This window comes from Poecilia formosa, unplaced genomic scaffold (assembly GCF_000485575.1).
Source record: "Poecilia formosa unplaced genomic scaffold, Poecilia_formosa-5.1.2 Scaffold157, whole genome shotgun sequence".
Lineage (NCBI taxonomy): Eukaryota > Metazoa > Chordata > Actinopteri > Cyprinodontiformes > Poeciliidae > Poecilia > Poecilia formosa.
Window position 1 is genome coordinate 1,405,981 of NW_006800096.1, and position 23,207 is coordinate 1,429,187.

Genomic DNA, 23,207 nt, shown 5'->3' on the forward strand with positions numbered 1-23,207 from the left:
TTTAAATATCATTACACAAATACCATGATTGGGACTTTTAGTCCATAGCTGGAGCTCCAAGCCAGGCTATTTTGCCACGAGCTCTTTCAGTGTCATTCATGGATTCAGCCTGAGTCAAAGTTAGTTTTTTTTTTTGTTTGTTTTGTTTTTGTTGCGCTCATTTATAACCTGTTTGTGTTCGATCAGTTTTGCAGTTATAATCTTGCAGCTCCCCAGCGACTGCAGTAAAATGGCCACCAATAGAGATAATTAGCTGCCGTACTTATCTCCCGTTTACACAGTTCACGTGCAGCTGCTGCAGAAAACTGCTAGTGCGCAGTAATTAATCTGAAAACAAGACGGAATCTGAAATCTTTTCCGTCAGAATCCCGTTCCTGCGCCGCTCTTTAAAAAAAAAAAAAAAAAGATGTCAGGCTTTCGAGCCATCCTCCCGAGAAATAGGCTCTTATTGATCAAAAGAGCATATTTCCATATTACCATGGTCACAGAGTGGAGTCTCTGCTTTCATGCCAATAAATTTGCTCAGCTGGATCATTCAAACTAAAGCCCCTCGAGGGACTTCGACAGCCTGGAGGCATTCACGTCGATGTACCTCTTTCTCTCGGCACCTGGGAGTTTTTTCTCACAATCAGAGGATCTTCCACACGGAGGACAAAAAAAAAAAAAAAAAGTGACAAAATAAAACACAGTTGTGCCAATGTGGTTGGGTTTTAAAGTGAGGCGGCGGTGAATGCGAGAGGAAAATAAAACAAAAAACATCTTTACATGCAGCAGATTTGCAAACAGCAGACAGATGTCAGCCACAAAGCACTTCCCTATTTGTATTTTCATGGTGGCCAGCACATCCCACTCTCTCTGGGGTTGCTCTGCGCTGTCATTTCAGCTGCCGAGCTCCTTCGTAGTGGGCACACACAGCCATTCGCTGTGGTTTCAATGTTGCTAGGCTACCTCACCGCTCCACTGTTTTCTGTTTGAAAATCTACTGTTCAATAAGGCAGTTCAAGGGAGACCTGTGGGTTTGAATACTGAGTGATGTGAACCTGCAGGAGTCACTTGTAGCACTCCTGGACTTGTTTCTTGTTCGAGATTCTTGTCTTTATTTCCTCCTTGATTTGATTACATCATTTCATTACCTGCCTCTTCAACCCATACATTCGTTCAATTTCAATATTCAAACGTTTCTGTGCAAACCTTGCCTATTGGTAAATTTTCTCTTCCAAGATTTTCACATTTTCATATCTGTTTTTTTTATTTTTATTTTTTTCCCCCAGACTGTAGGATTTTGAGGATGTTATGAAATCTTTTGACATAAGACTGAAAGTCTGAGCTATTGATGTGGTTACCAGATATGCAAGTGAGTACTTTCAGCTTGAAATCCCATATAAATGTTTATAACTCCTATGAAAGGAATTAGTACTTTAGTGCAAAGTGGTAAAGGGTCCTGAGGTGATCTCAGTTTAAGCACGAAAACATAGTTCATCCAGGGAGTTCTGGCTGCAGTAGTTTGTGATCATCTGTTTTTCCGTTTTAAACACCATTTCTATTTATAACAAGTTCGAAAATCATAATAATCAGTTTGTTAACCTGAATTAGCATGCGTTAATGTGCTAGCAAGCACTATGGTCTATTTTGGACAATGAAGTGAACAACCTCTGAATACTAATTTTCCTGAACCACACGACAATGAAACGTTACAGTTGAACAAACAGCACTAAAATCGGCTGACTCACTGGAAAGTGGAATATATAATAATTGAGTGGGTGATACAAACACAGCTTACATTAGACATATTCGCGCATGGAGATTGTACTACCTTCAAATTCATCTTCTGCTGTCACTTATGCTGTGCACTACAGGGAGTGGAAGGAATTTTAAGGATTAAGCCAAATTTAGCCCATATAAGATCACACCAATTCATAAATGTGTTTTTGTATTATTATACTCATATTTTACCCTGGTGAAATCGTTAAAATGTGATTCCATGTCGGAATATTATCAAGTACAGATGATAAAACAATCTAAAACATTTAAGTAGAAATTCAAGCAACAGGCAGGGGGTCACACCAGAGAAAAACAAGCAAAAGCAGAGCTGACTGTAGAGAACCTGGCAGAAAAAAAAAGTATTAATATGGAAATCTTGCTACCTGAGAGGGTCAAAATGCTGCAAAAGGCGACAAGTTGAATTTCATTATCTATTTGTTTGTTGCTTAAATTAATTGCTATTCCATCATCCGATACATGATGGAATAGGGATGAAAAAATGGGTAATAACTCTCTGTTGCATACTTAAAGCAAGAAAGTGAGATTCAAAATATATTGGGAACAAATGAACTGCCAAAGAATATCCACCCAAAAAACATTACAAGACTTAGTGAGGCACAAAATACAAATGGGAGTAAAACCTAAACAATGCTCAACATTATAAAATATGGTTAATAACCCCCCCCCCCTATTCTGGCATGCATTCAGCTTTGGATTTTGGGCTTATCCAAAGCTTGAACTGTCAAACCCGCCGATTGCAAGGGTGAAGGGTGAACAAGCAAGCCGCTCGCCAGGACCCACACAATTTCAGTATTTCAGTTTTCTTTTTTCTGTTCTCCTTGTGTGCTCCCAATAATCACAAGTGTAAAACAGTTTGACCCCTGCACAATAGAAGGTCGGGCTTCTCGAACTTTGCTGGGCAACACAAGCCGACCCCCCCGACCCCGGCTGCGTGGCTACCTGATTTCCCCCGAGTCCCAAAACAAAAAACTCATTTGATGACCCCTCCACTGATCCCATCCTCCTCCACAGTTGGATTCAAATCATCTCTTTGTCCTCTGAATTTCATATATTCATGCTGCTTTCTTGTGTGTCTTGTTTCCTCTGAAATTGAATTTATATTCTTTTATCATCTCACATATTTACTGATCAAACAAAAGATGTGGGGGGGAAAAAATTATTTTGTGTTTTTAGAACAATTTGTAGCAGCTGTGGCTATTTCTATGTGCCTGACCTTGGGCTAAGTTTGAAAGGATCTTCATTAATATTTCAAGTACACTTCTGGAAAGGTTGTTATATACAGATACTCAGTTAGCATACTCAATGTTTGTTTTCTTTTTTCGCTGTAGTTTTTGGGGTTTACAGGAAATGGGCTGAATGGGAATTACAGGACATTAACATTCTTCCAGAATAACCTGTGTTTTCAAATGTGTAAAAGACTAAGCAGTGATGCTGCCTCTATTTATCTAACAAATAGGGAGTTAAAAGTGAAAGCAATATCCGCGTTTGCGTCTAACTTGAAAGGACGAGTGATGTTTTGGATTATTGCGGATATTATCCTGCTTCTTGTTAGTAGCTGGCGTTAAACTTTTCATTTGTGTCCAGCTTTGCTTTCTTAAAAACGGTGATGCAATATCTATAAATTAAGACATGTTTTATATTTACATTTACTTTTGAACTACAGCACCAAGATTTGTCACAAACGATGCTCGACAATGATCGCAATGCCTGAATTCAATCAACTACTGTCAATAATTTTGACAGTATAATTTAAACGATTGCCATCATCATTATTGTTCTTCTTCTCATTGGTATTATATCCAATAATAATCGTCCCAAAACCTAGCAGTTAGTTTAGAAAAAAAAATGTCAAGAAAAGTGACTGTTCACTTTTGGAGAAACTGAGAAGACGACATAACTGTGTTTCTTTGTTGACCGTTCACAGAATGCATCACAATTGCAAGTGTGAAATTATTGAGTACTCATGTAAATATTCTTCTTCTTCAGACTAAATTCTCTATTTTTCAAGCAAGAAGAGCTTTTTGAATGATTCCACCCCATTGAAGCATTAGCCAGTCTCAAGTAATGTAGTTGTGTGCTCATCTGTCTTTTCAGGTGGACTATTTCCGGTTGTGTGCATTTTACCAACTTATTTCACTGAGTGTGTCTTGTTGATTTTTAGGGAGGAGGTTGATGGAGGGGGGAGGGATCATGAAGACGGACGACGCTGTCACACCGGGATGGTGTTTGTCGCAATGCAAGCATTTTCCTCCGCTCTATTATCGTTACTATTGCTGATGTTATTGTTACAACAGCCGTCTCAGGAAGTTGTTGAGCTGCTGAGGCCGAAAGGCAGAGAAGTGAAAATGGGGGAACTGAGAAATTGGAATTCAAGAAGCGGAGTGTGTGTTGTATAATATCTGCATTTACAGATAATTGGGAGCATGGAGTATGACTGTCGTACATTCAGAATTTTTTAATAATTTTTTTAACTGCCACACATGTGGCCACATTAAAAGAAGAGAGTGTTCCCAGTTGGTTTGTCGTTGAGAACATTTGCATAGTTAACGGACTAATGTCAAACATGCTGCAAAACTAAGAATGAAGAAGGGCTTAGGGAACAATTTTCACTTTGCAAGCCGCAACCACAATGAGCTGTAATCACATGCAAAGCATCAAATCTAATTTTGTTCAAATGGTTTAAGCATGTGGTAGTGATGGCATAAAAACAATAGTCAGAGTTGAGGTTTCGCATGTTACCGCTCTCCTCCGTTTCATTCGGCTGTCCTTTAGGACGCTGGAGCAGGTGTGATAAATGCTACCGTTTAAATCAAAGCCCTCCACTCTCTCCCTCCCGCAGCCCTCTGGGGAGAAACAGGATGCCTCCATGCAGATTGATATCAGGAGGCCCAGCCATCTCCTGCAAGCTCTGACTGATGGTCTGTCTGGATAAAAAATGAACTTTATACCCGCCATTCTGGTTGTGATTCATGTGTCTCCTCTGCCATCCGCGCAGACCTTCACTACTGTACATGCTCTCTGCAAACTGCACATTTTATCACGTACGCGTCCAGAAAAACACCAAAGTGTTTGCATTCACTAGCTTACATTCGCAAATTTGCCAGAGGCTGAGCTAAACATAATATCAAAGGCAGTTTAAGTCTCTTCGTCAGATTCAGTATTAAACATACAGCTTCACCTCAACAAATTAAAATGTCATTGAAAAGTATCTTTCAGTAATTGAATTTTTAAAAAAAAGGTCATTCATTTATTATATAATTTTATTGCAAACAGAACTATAACAAGATCTCAATTCTGTTAGTTTTGTTCAGTGTGTCTTATTGCTAATGAAAACACAAAATTCACAAACTAGAGAATTGGAATTTTACATGAAGCTAATAAAAAGGATTTACATTCTTCAAAAGCGATTACCAGTTATCAAGATTGTCAACTTGACGGCTGGCAAGCTAGTCAACAAGAAGTTAAGAAACAAAAACATACCAATAAAGGCTCATAGACTGCTGTGTGTAAGCTTACCTATGGAAAGCTTAATGAAAGAAAACAAAGTAGGAGAAAGATGCCAAGCAACAGGGATAATTCCAGTCTGGAAATGAAAATGATGCAAATCTCATCCTGTAGTTTGACGGAGATTCACATGGTGTAGAGTGCTGTTGCCAGACACAGACCTACCTAGGACATGGACCAAAAACTGTTTTCTTTCTCTGTTAAGGGACTCTATAATCAGAGATACCAGATATAGTCTGGTTAAGGAGTAAACGACTGGACGGCTGTAAAGTAGTCCAAAGTCTTCTATGAGAAGTAAAGGTATCGGACTCTGGAGGAAGAACGCAGAAGCAGAGATCCAAATGACCTAGAGAATGATGATTTGGGGAGCCATGCCATTAGCTGGTTTTGGTCCAGTTTTTTCCCCCCAAGTCTACAGTCAGAGAAATCACCTACAAGATTATTTTAGAGTGCTTTATAAATCTTTCTGTTGACAAGCTTTTATGGAAATGTACACTACATTATTCTGATAGGTCATACTTATCAAAATTGGCAGACTACATACCTGTGACATGTAATCACTAAAATACAAAAACTTTTGATAATATTAAGTTATTAAGACGCACCTGTAGCGTGGAAAAAAAAAATGTATATATATATATAAGTATATCTTTGGAATCTTTGGATCTGTGTCATTATTGGCAGAGATTTTGTTCCAACTTCAAAGATGTGTTCAACCAACGTTCCCGTTTGGTCCCGTCAGCCCCTCCATACCATCATGAGTGACAGGCAGACAGAGCGTTGGGGTCACATTACTCAGAGTTAGCATTCTGTTCCTCTTCTTTCCTGCACCAACAACATGGTGAAGCATTGCACTTTGCACTCCAAACGGGAGAAGGTAGTGTGGGAGGCGGTGGTGCAAAAATGTAAAACGCAGCCTCGGCTTTGGACTTCAGTTAATTTGTCATTTGAAAATAAAAAAAAAAAAAAAGGACAAAAATATATTTATATATTTGCTGAGGAGGGTAATTGCACATAAATTAGCCTGTAACATTTTACTTTAGCCGCCTAGTGAAGACAAGTCACGCCCGATTCAAAAGAGACAACATATTTTGACAATGTCGCGAAGCCCATGTGGGGTTTTAGATCTTCCGCCGTTTGCAAAACAAGTCAAGGGTGTTGAGTTATCATGTTTAGTTGTTGTCCTTTGAGAGATGTTACAGTGAATCGGTGAATAAAGCCGTTTCAGTAGCGCTTCCAAAATCAGTGGGATTGAATTCCAGGAACTGCACACTATTAAAAATTCAGAGGGCTAAGGCCAATGAGGGACTTTCGGAGAACAGAGGAGAAACAACCTATTATTGAAAACCAAAGATATATATATATATATTTTTTGTTGACTAGAGAATTGTTTCACAGAAAGTAGATAAGAGGCGTAACAATGCATTTGTTAATGCAACACTGGAGCTCTATGACAACACCAGGACAGCTATAGTTCAAAAGCTAAAGAAGTGGAGAAACTTGAAAAGTAGATGGAAAAATACAATATATTTGTCAAAGAATGTTAATCCTGAGGACGTCAATGGATCAGATTACAACTGCAGTGTAACGTTAAAAATCAGCCAGAGAGTGTGGATGATCTTGGAGAGGTATGACGTAGAGAGCATCCTGGCCTTTTTCAGCTTTCATAGTGAGATCGTGGCTGGGTTTCCCTGTGGCGGCCCACAGCAGCTGTATTGTCTGGTCAATGGAGCATTTTAAGAAGAACATCACCACCTTATTAGTGCCAATTGTAGGCCGGCTCTTCTATGATTTATTTATTGCAGCGCTCTCGTGAGGCTGGCTGGTATGAAAATTGTGACCTGCCACTGAGCAAGCTTCAACCAATAGAATCTCGCCAAACACCTAAAATCCACAATTTCTAAATCAATAGATATGTCACATTAGCAGGCCCCTTGTTCGTAGTAATTGGTATGTGCTTAACTGCCATACAGATACAGAGAAACGCACACACCTCCAAATTGCGTATAGGCTGGTAGCTTATATATGTATATGTTGTATATGTAAAGTGCATTTACTCACCGTCAAATAGAAATTCCTCCTGCTTTTCACTAAACTTGAAAAGCAGGAGGAAGAAGTGTGACCTGTGGCTTGCGGGGTTTGTAATATAACAGCATAAAAGTCTCAGCACAAAACATTAAAAAATAAAGTAGATCCTCCAAAGAGTTGCTACAAAGTAGTAGCTCACCACCATCAAAGTGTAAATGTGGGTGTACGACTGAATGTAGTGTAAAGCACTTTGGAGTCCTCTGGACTCAATAAGGTGCTAAATAAGTTTCCCATTTATCACCAAAATACTGGTTTCATGTTCTGTGCTAGGCTAAAATTACTCACACAGATTCCACAGCTGAGGAAACATTGTGATGGTGGTAGAACTGTGATAGGATGACTGAGAACACATCCGGAAGAAGAAAATCAGGGTTGCGTTGAAACAAAGAGCAAAAGAATCGCGATTGCCTCGATGCTGAAATCAGGTTTGCCATCGTCCGCTGACGTGTGAACAGCTGTTTGGGGATGTGATGGGGGCCTAACATACTATGCTGGAAATTAAAACTGTAAAGTGAGATTCCCTAGACATAAGAACTAGAAAGTATTTTCTGACGTCTAACCCTGATGTCTCCCATAGCATTTATGACACACATCAAACCCCAGCAGTTGATGGAACCATTTCCAAGGTTACAGTCAATCACTAGCATGTTGTGATGAAACTGAAACCCTTAGAGGCATAAAAAAACAAAACAACCCCAGCAGTATATGGAGCCAGACCCATTTTTCCTGGATCAAGAGGTATTAAAATTATAAAACACATCTGTCAGAGGCTGATTAAAGGTCACAAGAATCAAACAGTGACTGAATGAGGTGGGGAAAAAGAAATCAAACAAATATTGATCTAAGGCTGGCTTCCACATAAGTAAAGCGATGGGATTTGTTTCAAGTTCATTCATGAAAAAGAAACTTATTTTATTTACCTAAGAGGGAACATGCTCTGCAGCAGATTATAAATGTCAGAGCAGAACGCATGCACAGTCACTTTAGAAAGAATGTTTTTAAATCAAGTTCCTCCATAATAGATTTGCTATTTCCCCCACTTTGGCTGACACATTCTGGCAGGTCATCGATTGAGATATTTCACTCTGGAAACCAAATAGACAAAGATTGAGGTACTTACCCTAATGAGACCTCTGTTCCTTCTGTGCTCTTTTGTGAGACCGTATTGAATGGGCACAGGGTATACATGTACCTGCAGAGGAAATAGAAAGGAAATGTGCCTACTAAATTAGATGGTACAGATGGTTGTACTTTTATGTACAACTTTTCTTTTCACTCAGAATTCGCTCGGCTGATTTCCTCTATTTTGAGACTGTGATGAAAATAAAATTTGCTGGCTTTTGATATTACTGGCAGATTGTAGCCCACCACAGATGTTCAGCACGAGTAGAAATGCCAGCTAATATGCATCATAATACAAGAACACAGTTTTCTCTCTGCTGGACTTGGATGCACATCTGATTATCATCAGAAATGCTTGGTATAAATATTAAAGCCCTCCTATCAGGGAATATGTGTCAGTATTAATAATGCATTAAATGCACATGCGGCACGCAGTAGTGTCAAACCCAAACAGAATCATCATCAAACTCCAATCTCCGCTATCTTTTGCTCGGTTTGAAAGTCTCCAGCAAATTTTAGTCTAGTTTTTTCAGGGGGGGAAAAAAAATAAAAAAAATAAGGGTTTTTGTCAATCCTTAATGTCAAGTAATATTTCTAAGTCAACTCCAATCAGAACAAGCAGATCTACGCAAGACCTTAAACTGCTGTGGGAAAGCCCCATCACACATACTAATCAAGTACTGGCGCTAGACTTATGCTGGTCGCAAGTGGAGAATCAAACAGCTTCTGGATGAACGATCTCCCGATATGTATGTATGTAATGTCCATTTCTTTAACAGCCTGCAAATGATGATGACTAAATCGCTGGCATTGGTGCGGGTACATTCTGTGCTTCTCTTGGCTGACGTCTCTGGAGTTATCTCAAACTCCTCCAAATGAGCGACTCAGTCACAGAGAAACCTCTGGAAGTTCACACAAAACTTTCAGGAACTTTAAGAAGTGCCTCGCTAAATATTGTGCTGCTACGTACACATAGCATCCGCCATGCTCCATTGTTCACAATATACAAAAACATGCGCACGCACACACACACACACACACACACACACATCCCAACCTTGACTCCTAAAGTTGACACAAGTGAGCGTAGTGTTAAGAGTTTACATCTATTCACCTAAATATCTGACACCAGTTATTATGAGTCAGCCAGCTGCTACAGCTTTGACAACCGAGGCAGAATTAAGACACTAAACTTCAGTTCATTATCTATCAGCAGACAACAGAGAAAAACAGCAACAAGTCGTAAAACTATGGAGAGGTTCGGCCCCACAAATACATAAACTAAAATGAATAAAGATACACTCCGTAGCCAGCTGCCATTATGTGCACAGACAACACTAATCTTATAATAAGATTTTTTTTTTGTTTGTTTGTTTTCAGGAACTATAAGTGTCAATGTACTTCAGGTCTGTTTCGTGTGTGTGGGTGTACTACGGGCTTGTCCTGGATCAACAGCAGCTAGCAGAGCAGATGCTACCACTTCATCTAGTTTGCTGGATCAAGTGGTAGCGGGTCAAATGATGATAAGAGTCCTGGGTCCTGTCTTATCTCCAGCTCACCTTGTGAGGTCTTCTTTTGGATTTAAGTTGGAGGACTATGAAGGTCATGGGAGAAAATAGAGTTTGTGTTCATTTTTTTTTCTATTCAGGGACCATTTTATGATGCCATGCAGTCTTACACAGTTCCCAGGGTATTTAAAGGGGAAAATGGCCCACAGCATCATAGATCCTCTACCATGCTACAAAGCATGAGGTAATTTCCCAAATACCCATCGTTTGTTTATACTTGGATTCACTATCTTTCAATGACAGTGAACGAGAAACGTCACTATCATTCAACCAAAGCTCACAGTTCCCAGTAGATATTAGAAAACGCCACGCTTACATTTGTGTTGGCAGGAGAAATAAGGGTCTCCCCTTGAATTAACGTTATTAAGCTAGAGGTTGGATCTGTTTTTATTTATTTATTTTTTTCAGTTTGAGAATATACTCAACCGTCTTTTGTTGAGAGTGTCAATAAAAGTGGTTTTGGAGAGGCCTAGTCCAAGTCCGGAATTTAATCCGATTAAGATGCAGTAGTGTGTCCTTGGACAGGTCATTCATGCTCGACAATCTAAACTTGTTTTTAAATATTGACGGATAAATGAAGAACTAACAAAGCTGGATGAAACATGAGTCTTATTTTAACATTTGACAACAAATACATTTCAAACATCCACACACCTTGTCTTTATATGTTTTCTTAGCAAACAGAATTGTGAAAAGTGTACAAAAAAAGTCTTGGTATTATTATATAGTACATATTTCTTTACAAACTGCTACTAAGATTAAATATTGTCAGGTTTTCTGATGCTGTGGAAATCTAACACTGATAAGAGCTGTGAAACATCAGACAAAAAAAAAAAAACTCTGTGTAAACAAGATTTTTTCTTTTCTCTATGGCTAACCAGTGAGACAAAAAAAAAAAAAAAGAGTGGCATGGAGCTACCAATTATCCCACCACCCACAGCTCTTCCACTTGGGCAAAGACAAATCTAGAGGAGTTAACACTTTGCTGAAGCCATCACTAATGTACTTGGTGCTGGGGAGTTGAAGCACGATCGCTCAATCCAGAAGCAAACTGATCTAAGTCCTTGATGGAGACGCCGACAGGGTAAAAGGCAGCCGGGCTTTTTTTGTTTTTTATTGACACTTGAACCATCATACAGACTCCCATGAAAGAACAACAAAAGAGAATGAGGGAGGAAGGTAAAGAGCATAAATATGTACGGGTTTGGAAGTGTGCGAGGGATCAGCGGGATTACCTTACCTACAGCTCATGTTATGATCCATGTGTATATATTGTTCTTTGGCTTCATTATTTTTGTGATATTCCCTGCTGTTTTACTAACTGCTCAAATTCTGCAGGTTTTCTCATTATTTACATTGAAAGATTCACACAATGATCCTGCCAAGCTCTGATCTGCTCTTTTGTTCCTACTTTAAAACCATCAAACACAACACAGACGGATTAACGCAACTACGACTCAAGCATTACTGAAATGATAAAGTAATTACTTTTGTTAATCTCATGCGAATATTCTTTCTGCACTGATGAAGATCCACTCACCTCAACATGGAGAACGCTTAAAACTGAAAGAAAAACCGACAACTTGACTTGTTTTCTCATTACTGTATTTTTCAGACTATAAGCTGCTACTTTTTTTCCCCACGCTTTGAACCACGCAGCTTATAACCTGCTGCGGCTTTTCTTTGGATTTTTCTTCAACCACCAGGGGGCGCTTTAGCAGGAAGTGAATCACTGAAAGTCAAAAATTGGAAATCAAAGAAGAAAGTGCTAATTTTCATTTAGAACAAGCACATGCAAGCAGCAGGCACAACAGAGAAATGTTTTAAAACTCATACCCCTCATCATAGAAACAACACGAAGAAGTTCATATGATGCAGCTTTTAAGTTGAAGACTATCGATCTGGCAGTGCAGGAGGGAAATAGAGCCCTCTGCTGCGTCCCTATGGAAAACCGAGAGCGGCGGAGATACCAACGACTTATATCCCGGTGCGGCTTATGTACGTTTCCAGGTTTGTTTTTTTTTTCAAAATCTTTGTAGGTGCAGCTTATAGTATGGTGCGCTCTATAGTCCAGAAAATACGGTAGTTTGGTTAATAACAGATCGGAAATGCCGTCCCGATAGAGTTTCAATAACTCCCACCATCCTATTTTCACTTGATATTTGCTTTATTGTTCTGCACTATGTCACTTGATTCATTACGTTTATAAAGCAGGTGGTTCAGCAACAATAAACATCCTCATTTGAACGCTAAAACATGGTGCTTAGAGATGGTGGGGAGAGAAAGGGGGGGTAACACAAAGAAAAAAGCTTATTAATAGCTCCCAGAAGGGAGCACCGCTATATATCAGGAACTCCTTTTCACTCTGTCTACATCTAATGACAAGCCTTCAATGCACAAAAAAAGAGGGTCTTAGTGAGGGGATGCAATGAAATCTGACCCAAGATCTTCAAATGTCTGACTCCATGAAGGGAGGGAAACTAATAAAAACAAAACTTTTGCGAGGAAGAAACGGAAAAAAAAAAGTCATAAAATCTAAGAAATGTCAACGTGAACATGTAGACCGAGGTGCACGTTGAGTAGCTGTCCGCTGGCGAGACGGACCCTTCTGCCATTTGTGTTACATAAAAGGGACATAGCAGAAAGGTCAACATGCACATTTACACAAACTGTCCCCAGCTATCCTTAACAGAAAGCAAAGCGCGGCACAAAGGGGGTAAATATCAGCAAAGATGGACGGGTGGGTGACAAAGGCTTTGAGGAGAATAGACTGACAGCAGTGGGAAAAAAAAAAATAAGAGTGAGGAGCAGCAGGGAGAACAAAGACAGAGGGAAGGGGCGAGACTGAAGGATAAAAAGAAATAAAAGTGCGCAAAAGGGAGTGGGAGGGAATCTGAGTGTGCTGCCGGTGATGCTGCGCGTATGAATCACCAACTGCACAGACTGAAAATATGACAGATGATTACATGCAACAAGAGGGACACTGGGTGGAGGATACAAAGGATATTAAAGACAGAAAGGCGCGGGGATGAAACGCAGTGGGTCACTTATTAAATCTTTGGTAATAATCAGGAGCGTCAGATCAGAAACGACAACAGTGATCTTTCCATTCTAGTGCCGAACTCCACGTCGCGTCTCCTTCCATCCCCCGATGTTTGATTTGTCGCTGTTTGACAATGCTGCCCTGACACTTGCCATAATAGGCTGCAGCCACTGTGTCAATCTTTGGTAGGTGTGTTCGGGCTGACAGTACACAGCCAGAGAATAAATATCTTAGATGCAACCTCCAAGACCCTGGGGCGGTATTTCATACCTCAGTGAGTTGGACAGCCAGCTGAAGTCCCCTACAGAACTGCTGAGATCCAAGATTTTCCCGAAGTAAAACTGCTTTTCTGTCTCAGTTCTTACAAGTTTAATTAAACAGAGTAAACGCATAAAAAGACAAAAGATTATCTAAGACTTTACATTTATATAAACTTGTTAAAGTCTTAAAGACCACAACATCCTGTGAGTATAAATATAGGTTTAAATTGAGAGCGCAAATCAGACATTACACACACAAAAAAAAACATTTTGCTTTTACTTCACTGCACTTAATATCAGCACAGATCCCAGTATTACAATACATAGTGTAGTGAAAAAAAATACCCAAATTTCCCGTTTCAAATTTGCTCCGTTTTTGCTTTTTCCCCCCCCAATGTATCAAATCATTAAAAAAATTTAATGTGAAACAATGACAATCTGAGTTGCAGCAAACACACACACATCGTCACGAAAACACACTTGGAAAATGGATCTTCTGTTAAATTTTACTACTACCTCTACTTCCACACTTTGCTGCTTAGTGCTTAGTTACTGCAATGATGCCCCCTTTGTGGTTTTATTGCTTCATAAAATATTGTCTTATTACTCCAATTGTGTCATTACATCACATTCTGTTTAGCAACCTTCACGCAAGAAATAAAAGACAAAAGCAGTCACGTTAAAGCCAAATCTACACAATAAAATGTTCTTAGCTAGTCAGCAGAAACTAAGAATGTCAAACTGAAAGTGAGTAGCTGCTTCTGAGCGGTCACCTTAAAGAAAAGCTCGAAACAAACTTTCATTGGGTAACTCCAGCCAAAACAGCAGCAGAGGCTTTCTGCTTATAAAGCGGACATTTAGTCAAATCACTTTTTATCACCGTAAAGCAATCCACTTATTGCACTTTGAGCTTGAACAAACATTATATACTATATTAGCAAAAGTTTTAGGCCACTTGGCTTTAGACACACAAACTTTAATGACAGTCCACATTTTAATTTAATATGGTGCTTACCCACCCTCTGCAGCTATAGCGGCTTCAATTCATCTAGGAAAACTTTTTATGGGAGTTTTTAACCGTACTTCAATACGGTCAGACTCAGACATTGGCTGAGAAGGCCTGGTTTGCAGTCTCTGGTCTAATTTACCCCCCAACACTGAGGTCAGTCTAGACCAGTCAAATTCTTTCACACGTTTTGTGCACAAGTGCGTTTTCGTGTTGGAACATGAAAATGCTCCAACATGGCTCCCCAAACTGTTCCCACGGAATAAGGCGGCGGATAAAATTCTTCAAAACACATTTACTGATCCATTAAGAGTTCCCCCTCACTGGACTCCTTAAAAAAAAAAAAAAAACCCAGCTCCACATCATGATCCCCCTCTTCACAAAATGTTACATTTGACTCAGTGCAGTCAGGCAAGTGCAGATCGTCTGACGACTGCCAAACCATGACTTGTCCGTCGGATTTACTGCTTCAGAGGCCGGATTTTTCACTCAGGAAAACACGTCATCACTTTTATAATGTCAAGCGGTGACATGTTCTCGGGAGATGACTAATAATTAAGTAGCAAGGAAATTTTATGACTAGACCTATTGCACAGGTGGCATCCTATCATGGTAGCAGGTAGGAGATTCGCTGACATACTCTACATCCATGGCTGACTGACTTTACATATCCGTGGATACGGCTAATGATTTGAAGATGAAGAAACAATAGATAAATGTTTATATACGTCTAAATACATGCTATGAGCTCCTTTTCCATCAACAAAATATGTGGAAGGGGGGCTTCTTTGTAATACAGGCCATGTTCAAACAGTTTATAGACATGCAAAAAGCCTGGCAGGATACAAATATTACGATGATGTGATGAACATGCTAATTACCACAAAAACACACTGAACCTTTTTAATAAGACTTTATCTCACCAGAAGATTACAAGTGAAAGATAACCGGTTAAATTTGTGGTTGTGAAATTAATATCGAAAGTGATTTTCTGTTCTCTTTGAGCTCGGAGCAAGTTCTTGTCAAACGAGTTCCTGCTTAATACTATTAGACAAGATGACTTAAGGCTCATCAACAAATGCAAATGGACAGATTTCATATTTTTTAATGCACCCCATCACTTTAATCGGGGTTGTCAAACTCATTTTCGTTTTGAGCTAAATCATGATCATGAATGCTCTTAAAGAGCCAGTTGTGTCAGAATGTATTGATACAACTTGTTCACAAAGTGCTAAAATATCAATGAATCCTTCCAGGATTTTGTGATTTTTTTTTTTTTGCAATAAAAATCAAAGTGTTTCTGGTACTAATTTGGAAATATTTGCGCTTATTTATGACGGTAAATGTGACTTTTTTTTATTACTTGCTGCATAGATCATGAACTATAATCTGACATCAATTAAGGTTGAGGCAGCTGTCTAGTAGAAGTAAGAATGTTTTTGACAATTTTAGAGAAAAATCTGCAATAAACTCCCACTTATGTGTTAGCACTAAAAAGTGCGAAGATTTGTTGATTTTGTGTGAATTTCCACGATAATTCTCAAGAAACTGGAGGGACTGATTGATATAATTTGGCAGTGAACAGATAAAAACCGCATTGATTTGATTGAAAACATAATATTTAAGCACACTTGGAGTTTAGTCTACAATCTAGAGGGCCACATAAAACTAAAATGTTGTTCACATGTTGTTTCAAGGAGCAAACCATTTGTAATCCAATCAAATTAAGTGCTTTAGCAGTCAAAACTAGAATTAAAAGTTCCTAACATATCAGCACTTTTCTCTTTAACCGGAAATAGTTGTTCCACTGAAATAATTTTAACAACCCATTAAAAAATATATAAAAAGAATGATGACAGTCACTAAAAGTCTTGAACCTCACAGTTTTGACACAATCATGTTCCTAAATTTTTACCAGGGCTACAAAAGGGAAGGGGAAAAAAAAAATCTTTCTTTATGTAGTCTTTCGCAAAGAAGAAAAAAAAGGAGAAAAACGGCAATTAAGCACTTCTGCCAGTAGACTGTCATGTGGCAGCGTAGGTGGAGTTCACTCTAGGTGATGTTGAAAACATCAACAGTGACTACAGGTAGCTGCTCAGCCACGTACCACAGGTCAAAGGTCACGTGGCAGCAGAAAATGATGCAATTAATTGTTTATCAGCAAAAAATTTGGTGAAATGAACACTTCATTTAGCTAGCTTTGACAACCTTCAATTACACATAAAGTAAACTACAAAGTGACATGCAATTTACATGCTAATAACTCAGTGTTCACATCTGCTGTTTATCATATAAAACTATAAGCTGCGTATGTTTTTCATATATACAGATTCAGAAGAAATTAAGAGACCATTGAAAACTTTGTGGTTATTCCAACAAATATTGGTTCCTGAACTCCTCCAGAGTTAAAGCATTAGTATTGTTGTTTCTAAATGAGTACAAACTTGTTTTCTTTGCATTATTTGATGGCTGAAAGCCCTGCATCTTTTTCGTTATTTTGACTTTCTCATTATCTGTAAATAAACACTACATTTCTGCTTACTAAATACTAAATGTTCATTTAACTCAAACATATACCTATAAAAAGCAAAATCAGAGAAACCGATCATTTCAAGTGATCTCAATTTATTCCAGAGCTCTCTTTCTCTACATTTGGAGATTCTTGTATTTATTTTTCTGTAAATCAGATTTTAACCTGATTTTAAATGACGTAGATTTAGAGTTCTTATTAATACACAATTTATTAATTAACACAGGAACCAAAAAAACAACAACAAAAAAAACCTGTGAAGGACTTTTTTTTTTTTTACTCTGCCAATGAAACCTACAAAGAAGAAGAGCTTAATAAGAAGGTGTGGAGCAAGTTATCTCAAAATAATCATTTCACTTTTGCTCCTCAAAGGTGTAAAAATGGTTCTTAATGCTAAAATGTGTTGGGAAATCTAACTCAACATAACTTGAGGTGATAATTAGAATTCCCACATTAAAAGTGAAAATAAGAGCTGAGCCAATGATCAGATGTCTCGACAGAGCAACTGAGAAACCTCCATTGTCACGACACAACAGCTCTTTCAAATTCAACGTTTCGTTTTGAACAAGGAGGACGAAGAGGCAGGCTATGTATGGTCTTTCTCTTACCCCCCACCGAGGATTACGACATAAATGTATAAAAATAAAAACAGATGGAGATCTTCCAAAACGTCGCACTACGAATTAAATAAATTAATCACAGGCTTGACCAAAACTGAATTTCCTGAAGTCGTCTTCTGCTTTTCACAACTATTACCTTCTTATTTTATATTGTCATTTGGGAGAATTCACAATAATTTTGCTAGACGTTATGTTAGCTTATAGTTCTATATTTTGTTGTTAAAATAAAAACAATGTAAGATTTTTTATTTTTTTTAGTCACTGATAAAATTGTCTTTTTACCACAGAATTTTCTTAAAATATAATACAAATAGTTTCCTAAACAACGTCAACAAAACATCTTTTTACTGGTCAAACTGATTTTGACTGGAATCACCACAGATCGCTCTAAAATCCCTGGGTAGGGCTACGATTTGGGAAGTGTCCAAGCTGCTGCTTTCAGACAGATTTTTACAGGATTTCCTTCTAACTTTAGAAATGTTTTGACAACGCTCCCCTTTAAGGACTCGTCTTTAATCTGGGGACTCACTAAGCAGCTAGTGGGCACCAATGCCTGAGTTTGGTTTTCCACACGTAACAGCATCAGTCGTCTGCAACCTTCAGCGGAGTTGGAGGTTTCTGTTTGGCTTCTTTCCTGAAGCATTGTTAAATATGTCAAAAGTTGTAAAAAAAAAACAAAACACAAACAACAAAAAACAACAAAAAAATAATAAAAGTAAAAATTGCCGTACATACTCTTTAAAGGTTATGCCATATGAGTAAGGTTTAAAGCACACCACTCATTGCATGCTTCTTCCTAATGTGGTGTCAAACTGCCAATTTACATTTTGTCGTACAAACTGGTTTTACCAAATAATAGCATGCAGAAGGAACATTTTTTTTATTTTTATTTTTTCTTTAACTGGTTTAAGTCAAAGTTAAAGACTGTCGTTGAAAAATCTGCAACTCAAAGCTCCACATCTGCTGCTACTGCATCTCACCAGTCTGTAAATGACTGTTGATTGATTGTGTGTGTAAAGCCTCTGATTCGGTTAACGAGATTCAGTCTGTTCAGTCTGCGCTGTTCTTAATGTTACTGCAACTACTTTGTTTTTACCCAACACTGTTACTGCTGAACAAATAGTTTGGACTTTTAGGAAAGGTTCTGATTTTAGGATGAATGTAACACCTGTGACTATAAGGACACTCACGCATGTTGAAGCTTTTCTGGACCAATCGCATATTACCGAGTAATAAGAAGTGCTAAAACTTCTTTCTGATGCTTTTTGTCCCATAGAACAGTTTTGATTTCAGTAATGACACATAAGACCGATGGGGACGTTTGGGGGAATTGCCCAAGAGTTCGTAGCGCACATTAACCAATAAGAAACAATTGGCAGAATAAATGGTTTCAAGACATCTTTAAATCCCTTAAAAGACTCGCAGGATGCTGCACAGCACACAAAACTAAATGCTTAAACAGAGTAAACTTACTTTAAAATGCGGCATGTCAAAATTTCTAATCATATGCAACCAACGTAGCATAGCTCTGTGATTTTAGCCATGTTCAAAATTGGCAGCTTTTGAAAATGTTTTACCGTAATTTTTAACAGATTTTTACCTCAGTCTTGAGACTCGAAAATTCTCTGTTGTCAGAATCAATATTAGTTGTCCAGATGTCAAAATATGCATAGAAGCTTTACAAAGGCAAGTTGTAGGATGTTTTAATTTTTCACTTGATTGCACTTGCTGCCTTAGAGAAGAAGAAAAGGTGGTTTATTTTCATGTCCTGTTTCGCCATCTCCAACATTTGACATTTGACTTGTTACTTTTTTTGTTTCACTCTACCTGCAGTGACTTAAACTCCGAGGTCGGTATCAAACATTCAACATTACAGTTGCGCTGCCACATCCCAAATACATGTACTTTTAAACTCACTGGATGAGTAAAACAAAAGGCAATTATTTGATTTGGCGCAGCAGCTCCGACATAAAACGACAGTACAGAGGGTTGGATGTAATGCCCCGACGACAACTCGTCTTATATTCGAGAAGAACCGTGTTTTCTACAACTCCGTTTTCATCGACTGACATTTTAAAAGTGAGCTGTTTTCAACTGGAGCACTTAGTCTTGTTTTCTGTTTTTTCCCCGCGTTGAACGTCTCACTAACACATCTACCTTTCTCTGAGGCTGAGGGGTTCAGCTGTGCCTTCTCTCCTCTAAATATCACCATCAATTATCTGTGTTTTGGTGAGCTAGATCAGTGAGAGAAGTCCATTAAAATAATTTGCTCCATTTCTCTCCCAAACTACTGTCGCTGTGTCCAAATTTCATGTTAACTGGGTCAAATGCACTAAGGTTAAAGGCTCGGGGGAACAAGGTTTGTGGATCAGAACCATTACAGCCAATTAACTTTTTGTTGCTTTCAACATTTGAACGTTGATTCAGGCGTGGACACGTTTCACAGAATGACTGAAAACAGTTTTCACATTTTTCAGTCCGAGCCTTATTTACGGCGATATTAACATCTAATTCGAATGCTAATTGTGTCTTTATTGTATCTAAACAAACACGCTCATTTGCAAGTTTGCAATCAGAGATTGTGTAATTAAAATGGCTTTTTTGTTTGTTCTGCACAAAAAAGAATCACAGTAAGCACAACAGGTGTCAAAGTGAATTCAAGCTCAAGATTTTTTTATTTTTTTTTAAATGCGAATAAATCTTCCGAGCTTGACATAAGTATGAAGTACAGGACTAACGGTAAAGGACAAATGTCACCATATGTTGAAGACAGAGAGATTTTACTTCCAAGAAACCACTTTGCAGTGCCTCGTTTTAAAGCATCACCTGAAAAAAAAAAAAAAATAAAAAAAATAAGATGACAATAGCACTTTCACTGGAGTTCCTACAGTTTCTGAATTGGATCACATTAGACTTGATTAGATAAAATAAACTCGGCTGATCTCTCTGGGAGGTCTAGGTTGCCACAGCAGGAGCCACGAATGAGAAGCAGCGTGAAAATAAATATGAGATAAACATCGTTTTGTAGACGGATGATAATTTTCATACACCGAGGCATTTTATTCTCTTTCTCCTCTGGGGAAAAAAGACAACAAAGACCTTTTACCTTGATTGATTTTTACCTGAAGCTCAACTCTTAAATTATTTTCATGATTTTACTGTCAAGTTTCTCAAATAACGATGCAGTTGAAATGCACTTTATTCAGCTAATGCCGTTACTGGCAGTAACTAACTTTTCGAAAAATTAGCACATGTTGTGATAGGGAGTCTTTACAGAAATCTTCTAAAGATTATATATACAGCAATTTTCAATAAATTTGATTATTATAGAATTATTATAGAAAGGTTTAGTTACTTCAGCAACTAAATTCTTTCAGTAAAGCATATTACTTAGACATATATACATGTAAATATGACGATGTTCTGCTTACAGATAATGAAAACATTCCTTTGCATGATTTTTACCATCTGAAACAAAATGTAATGTGACTGTAATGGAATGATTAACTAACAGGTTGCAGCTGTTAGGGGAGAGCAGAAGGCAGGCTGAGGAAGAGACATAAATCTAGCCATGACAAAATCTATCTAAAAAAAACACAAAATAAATAAGAAAGATCAAAACAACTAAGAATGGACTGAACTAAAGTAACAAACAAAACTGATTCAATCAAAACAAAAATAACAAAGGGAAACCCAGAAAGAAAACAGAAAACAACTCAAGAACTTGACACTTTTGAATGTCAATTTAACTTAAACAATCTTTCTGGTGAATTTTTTATCTTATTTAGTCACCAGCAAAACTACTTGGGAAACAGGTGGATTGCTGAAAGGATTAAAGTATTAAATGACTAAATGGCGTACAACAAATGAAAAATTAAGATACTAGTTGCCTTTGGTTCCTTTCCCCTGGTTTCTGTTAGCGACTTTATGCTCAGTGATTTCTAATGAAAGTATTTAATTCCAGCCCATCAGGCCTGATGAAGGCATTTCCTCAAGACAAATCCCAACATACCGCCACTGACCTTGCGATGAGATACCAGCAAAACAAAAAGCATAAAAACTGATGCAGCGTATCTGTAGCCCAGATGTGCTTTGATGGCCACAGGATAAAACCTGACGCTGACAATTTGCGTGGTTTCTGGTCAAAGTCACAAACCACTGATTCATTCTCATGGCTTCTGTTACGATTTGTCGGTTTTTAGTGGAGAAAGATAACTTACAAAAGGCATGTGGTGTGAAACAGAACGCATTTCAGCAACCTGTCTCCTGGGCAAAGGCATTCATCACTGTGATGCGACATTGAAACTGTGCTACAGCTCTGGCTGAGTCATACTTTACCTTCGCTGTGTTACTATTTTGGAGTTCAATCAGCACAACTGACTTGTTCAAATATACCATTTACGCAACAGCTTTATATAGACTCCCATAAAACTCAAACCTAGCTTTTATAGGCTTTTAAGTCAGAAAGTTGCATAGTACATCTGGAACTTTGTAAAGTCTATCAGAAAATGTCTTCTCCTCTTTCGCTTCTCATCCAAGAGTATTTCTAAGTTCAGAACTGACTATTTATTGGATTGAATAAATAAAGTTTGAAAAAAAACAACAAAAAAAAACAGCATTTAAGTGTATTCTTCCCCCAAACTCATTCTGGTCACCAGTGAGGTCACACGCTGCTGTGAGGCGGCATCCCATTCATCCCATTCATATCAACTCATGCCCCCCCTGAAACCAGAAGGTGTCTCTTGGTGAAGACGGCACTTGCTCCTTAGGTAAAGTTTCTGGATCATATGATGAGGAAATCTTATATGGATGCACTAATAAATTCACCTGACTAAGATACACTTGGCCGGTTTCTCAGGTATTCTCTGCTATTCCCAAAAGTAACGACAGCGCTGCAGATAGACACCAGGCAAGTTCTTTTAGCTCTATTTCAAATTATCTAGATTAACGAAGATCATTTTAAGATCCACCGCTTAGTCCTAGTTTTGATCACAGCCCCAGCTTTGGAATATCAATCGTTCAGGCATCAATATTATACAGTAACCGTTAAGATGAAGATAACTGGAAGGTGTCACAAGTCTATAAGCCCAATTAGCTCATCAACCGAGGAAAATCTTAGAAATGATAAGAACTTGAGTGCATAGGAAGACTCAAAGTTTGGCAACTCCACCAGTGATGACGGTAAGGATTTTGTCGAGCACAAGTTAACTGACTCACAGTCCTACAGGGTTACAGCTAAAGTTTTCACTCCATTAGCTGCCCGCCCCCGCTGCGGACTGGGTTGAATCTCATGTGGGTTCGGCTGGCTGCGGGAAGTGAACGGCGTCCTGACAGACAAAAGCTGGACTGAATCACAATTGCGAGAGGGAGGCGGTGATTCAGCAGGAAAATATGCTGTCTGTGCTCCTCAGCAGGGTTTCTGGGAAACATTAAGAGGACCGCTGTTTCCAAACCCGATTACCGCCTCTTCTTTCGGCTTTGTTTTTGTTCCCAGAACAAAGGGAAACATCATTACTCAATATCTCCAAAACATCCCTCTAAGTTACCCGCTAACTTAATTTTCTTATTTCTTTTCAAGGAAAGGCAGCACAGTTCATTTGCATGCCTTTTGTGATGTAAAACAAAACTGTCTGAATTATGTAGTTAAAGCAAGAAAAAAAAAAGTACAACTATAATCTCCGACA

General features: G+C 38.4%; 1 protein-coding gene across 2 annotated transcripts in view; it reads right to left on the reverse strand.

The window, feature by feature from the left end:
• Positions 1–23,207, reverse strand: part of LOC103146379 (glucosidase 2 subunit beta-like) — a 66,578-nt gene that overhangs the window by 28,405 nt on the left and 14,966 nt on the right. For both annotated transcript variants that reach the window (XM_016677499.1, XM_016677500.1), the window contains exon 4: positions 8,495–8,566. In XM_016677499.1, coding sequence (XP_016532985.1) covers positions 8,495–8,566 — 72 coding nt within the window. The remainder of the gene's footprint in view (positions 1–8,494; positions 8,567–23,207) is intronic.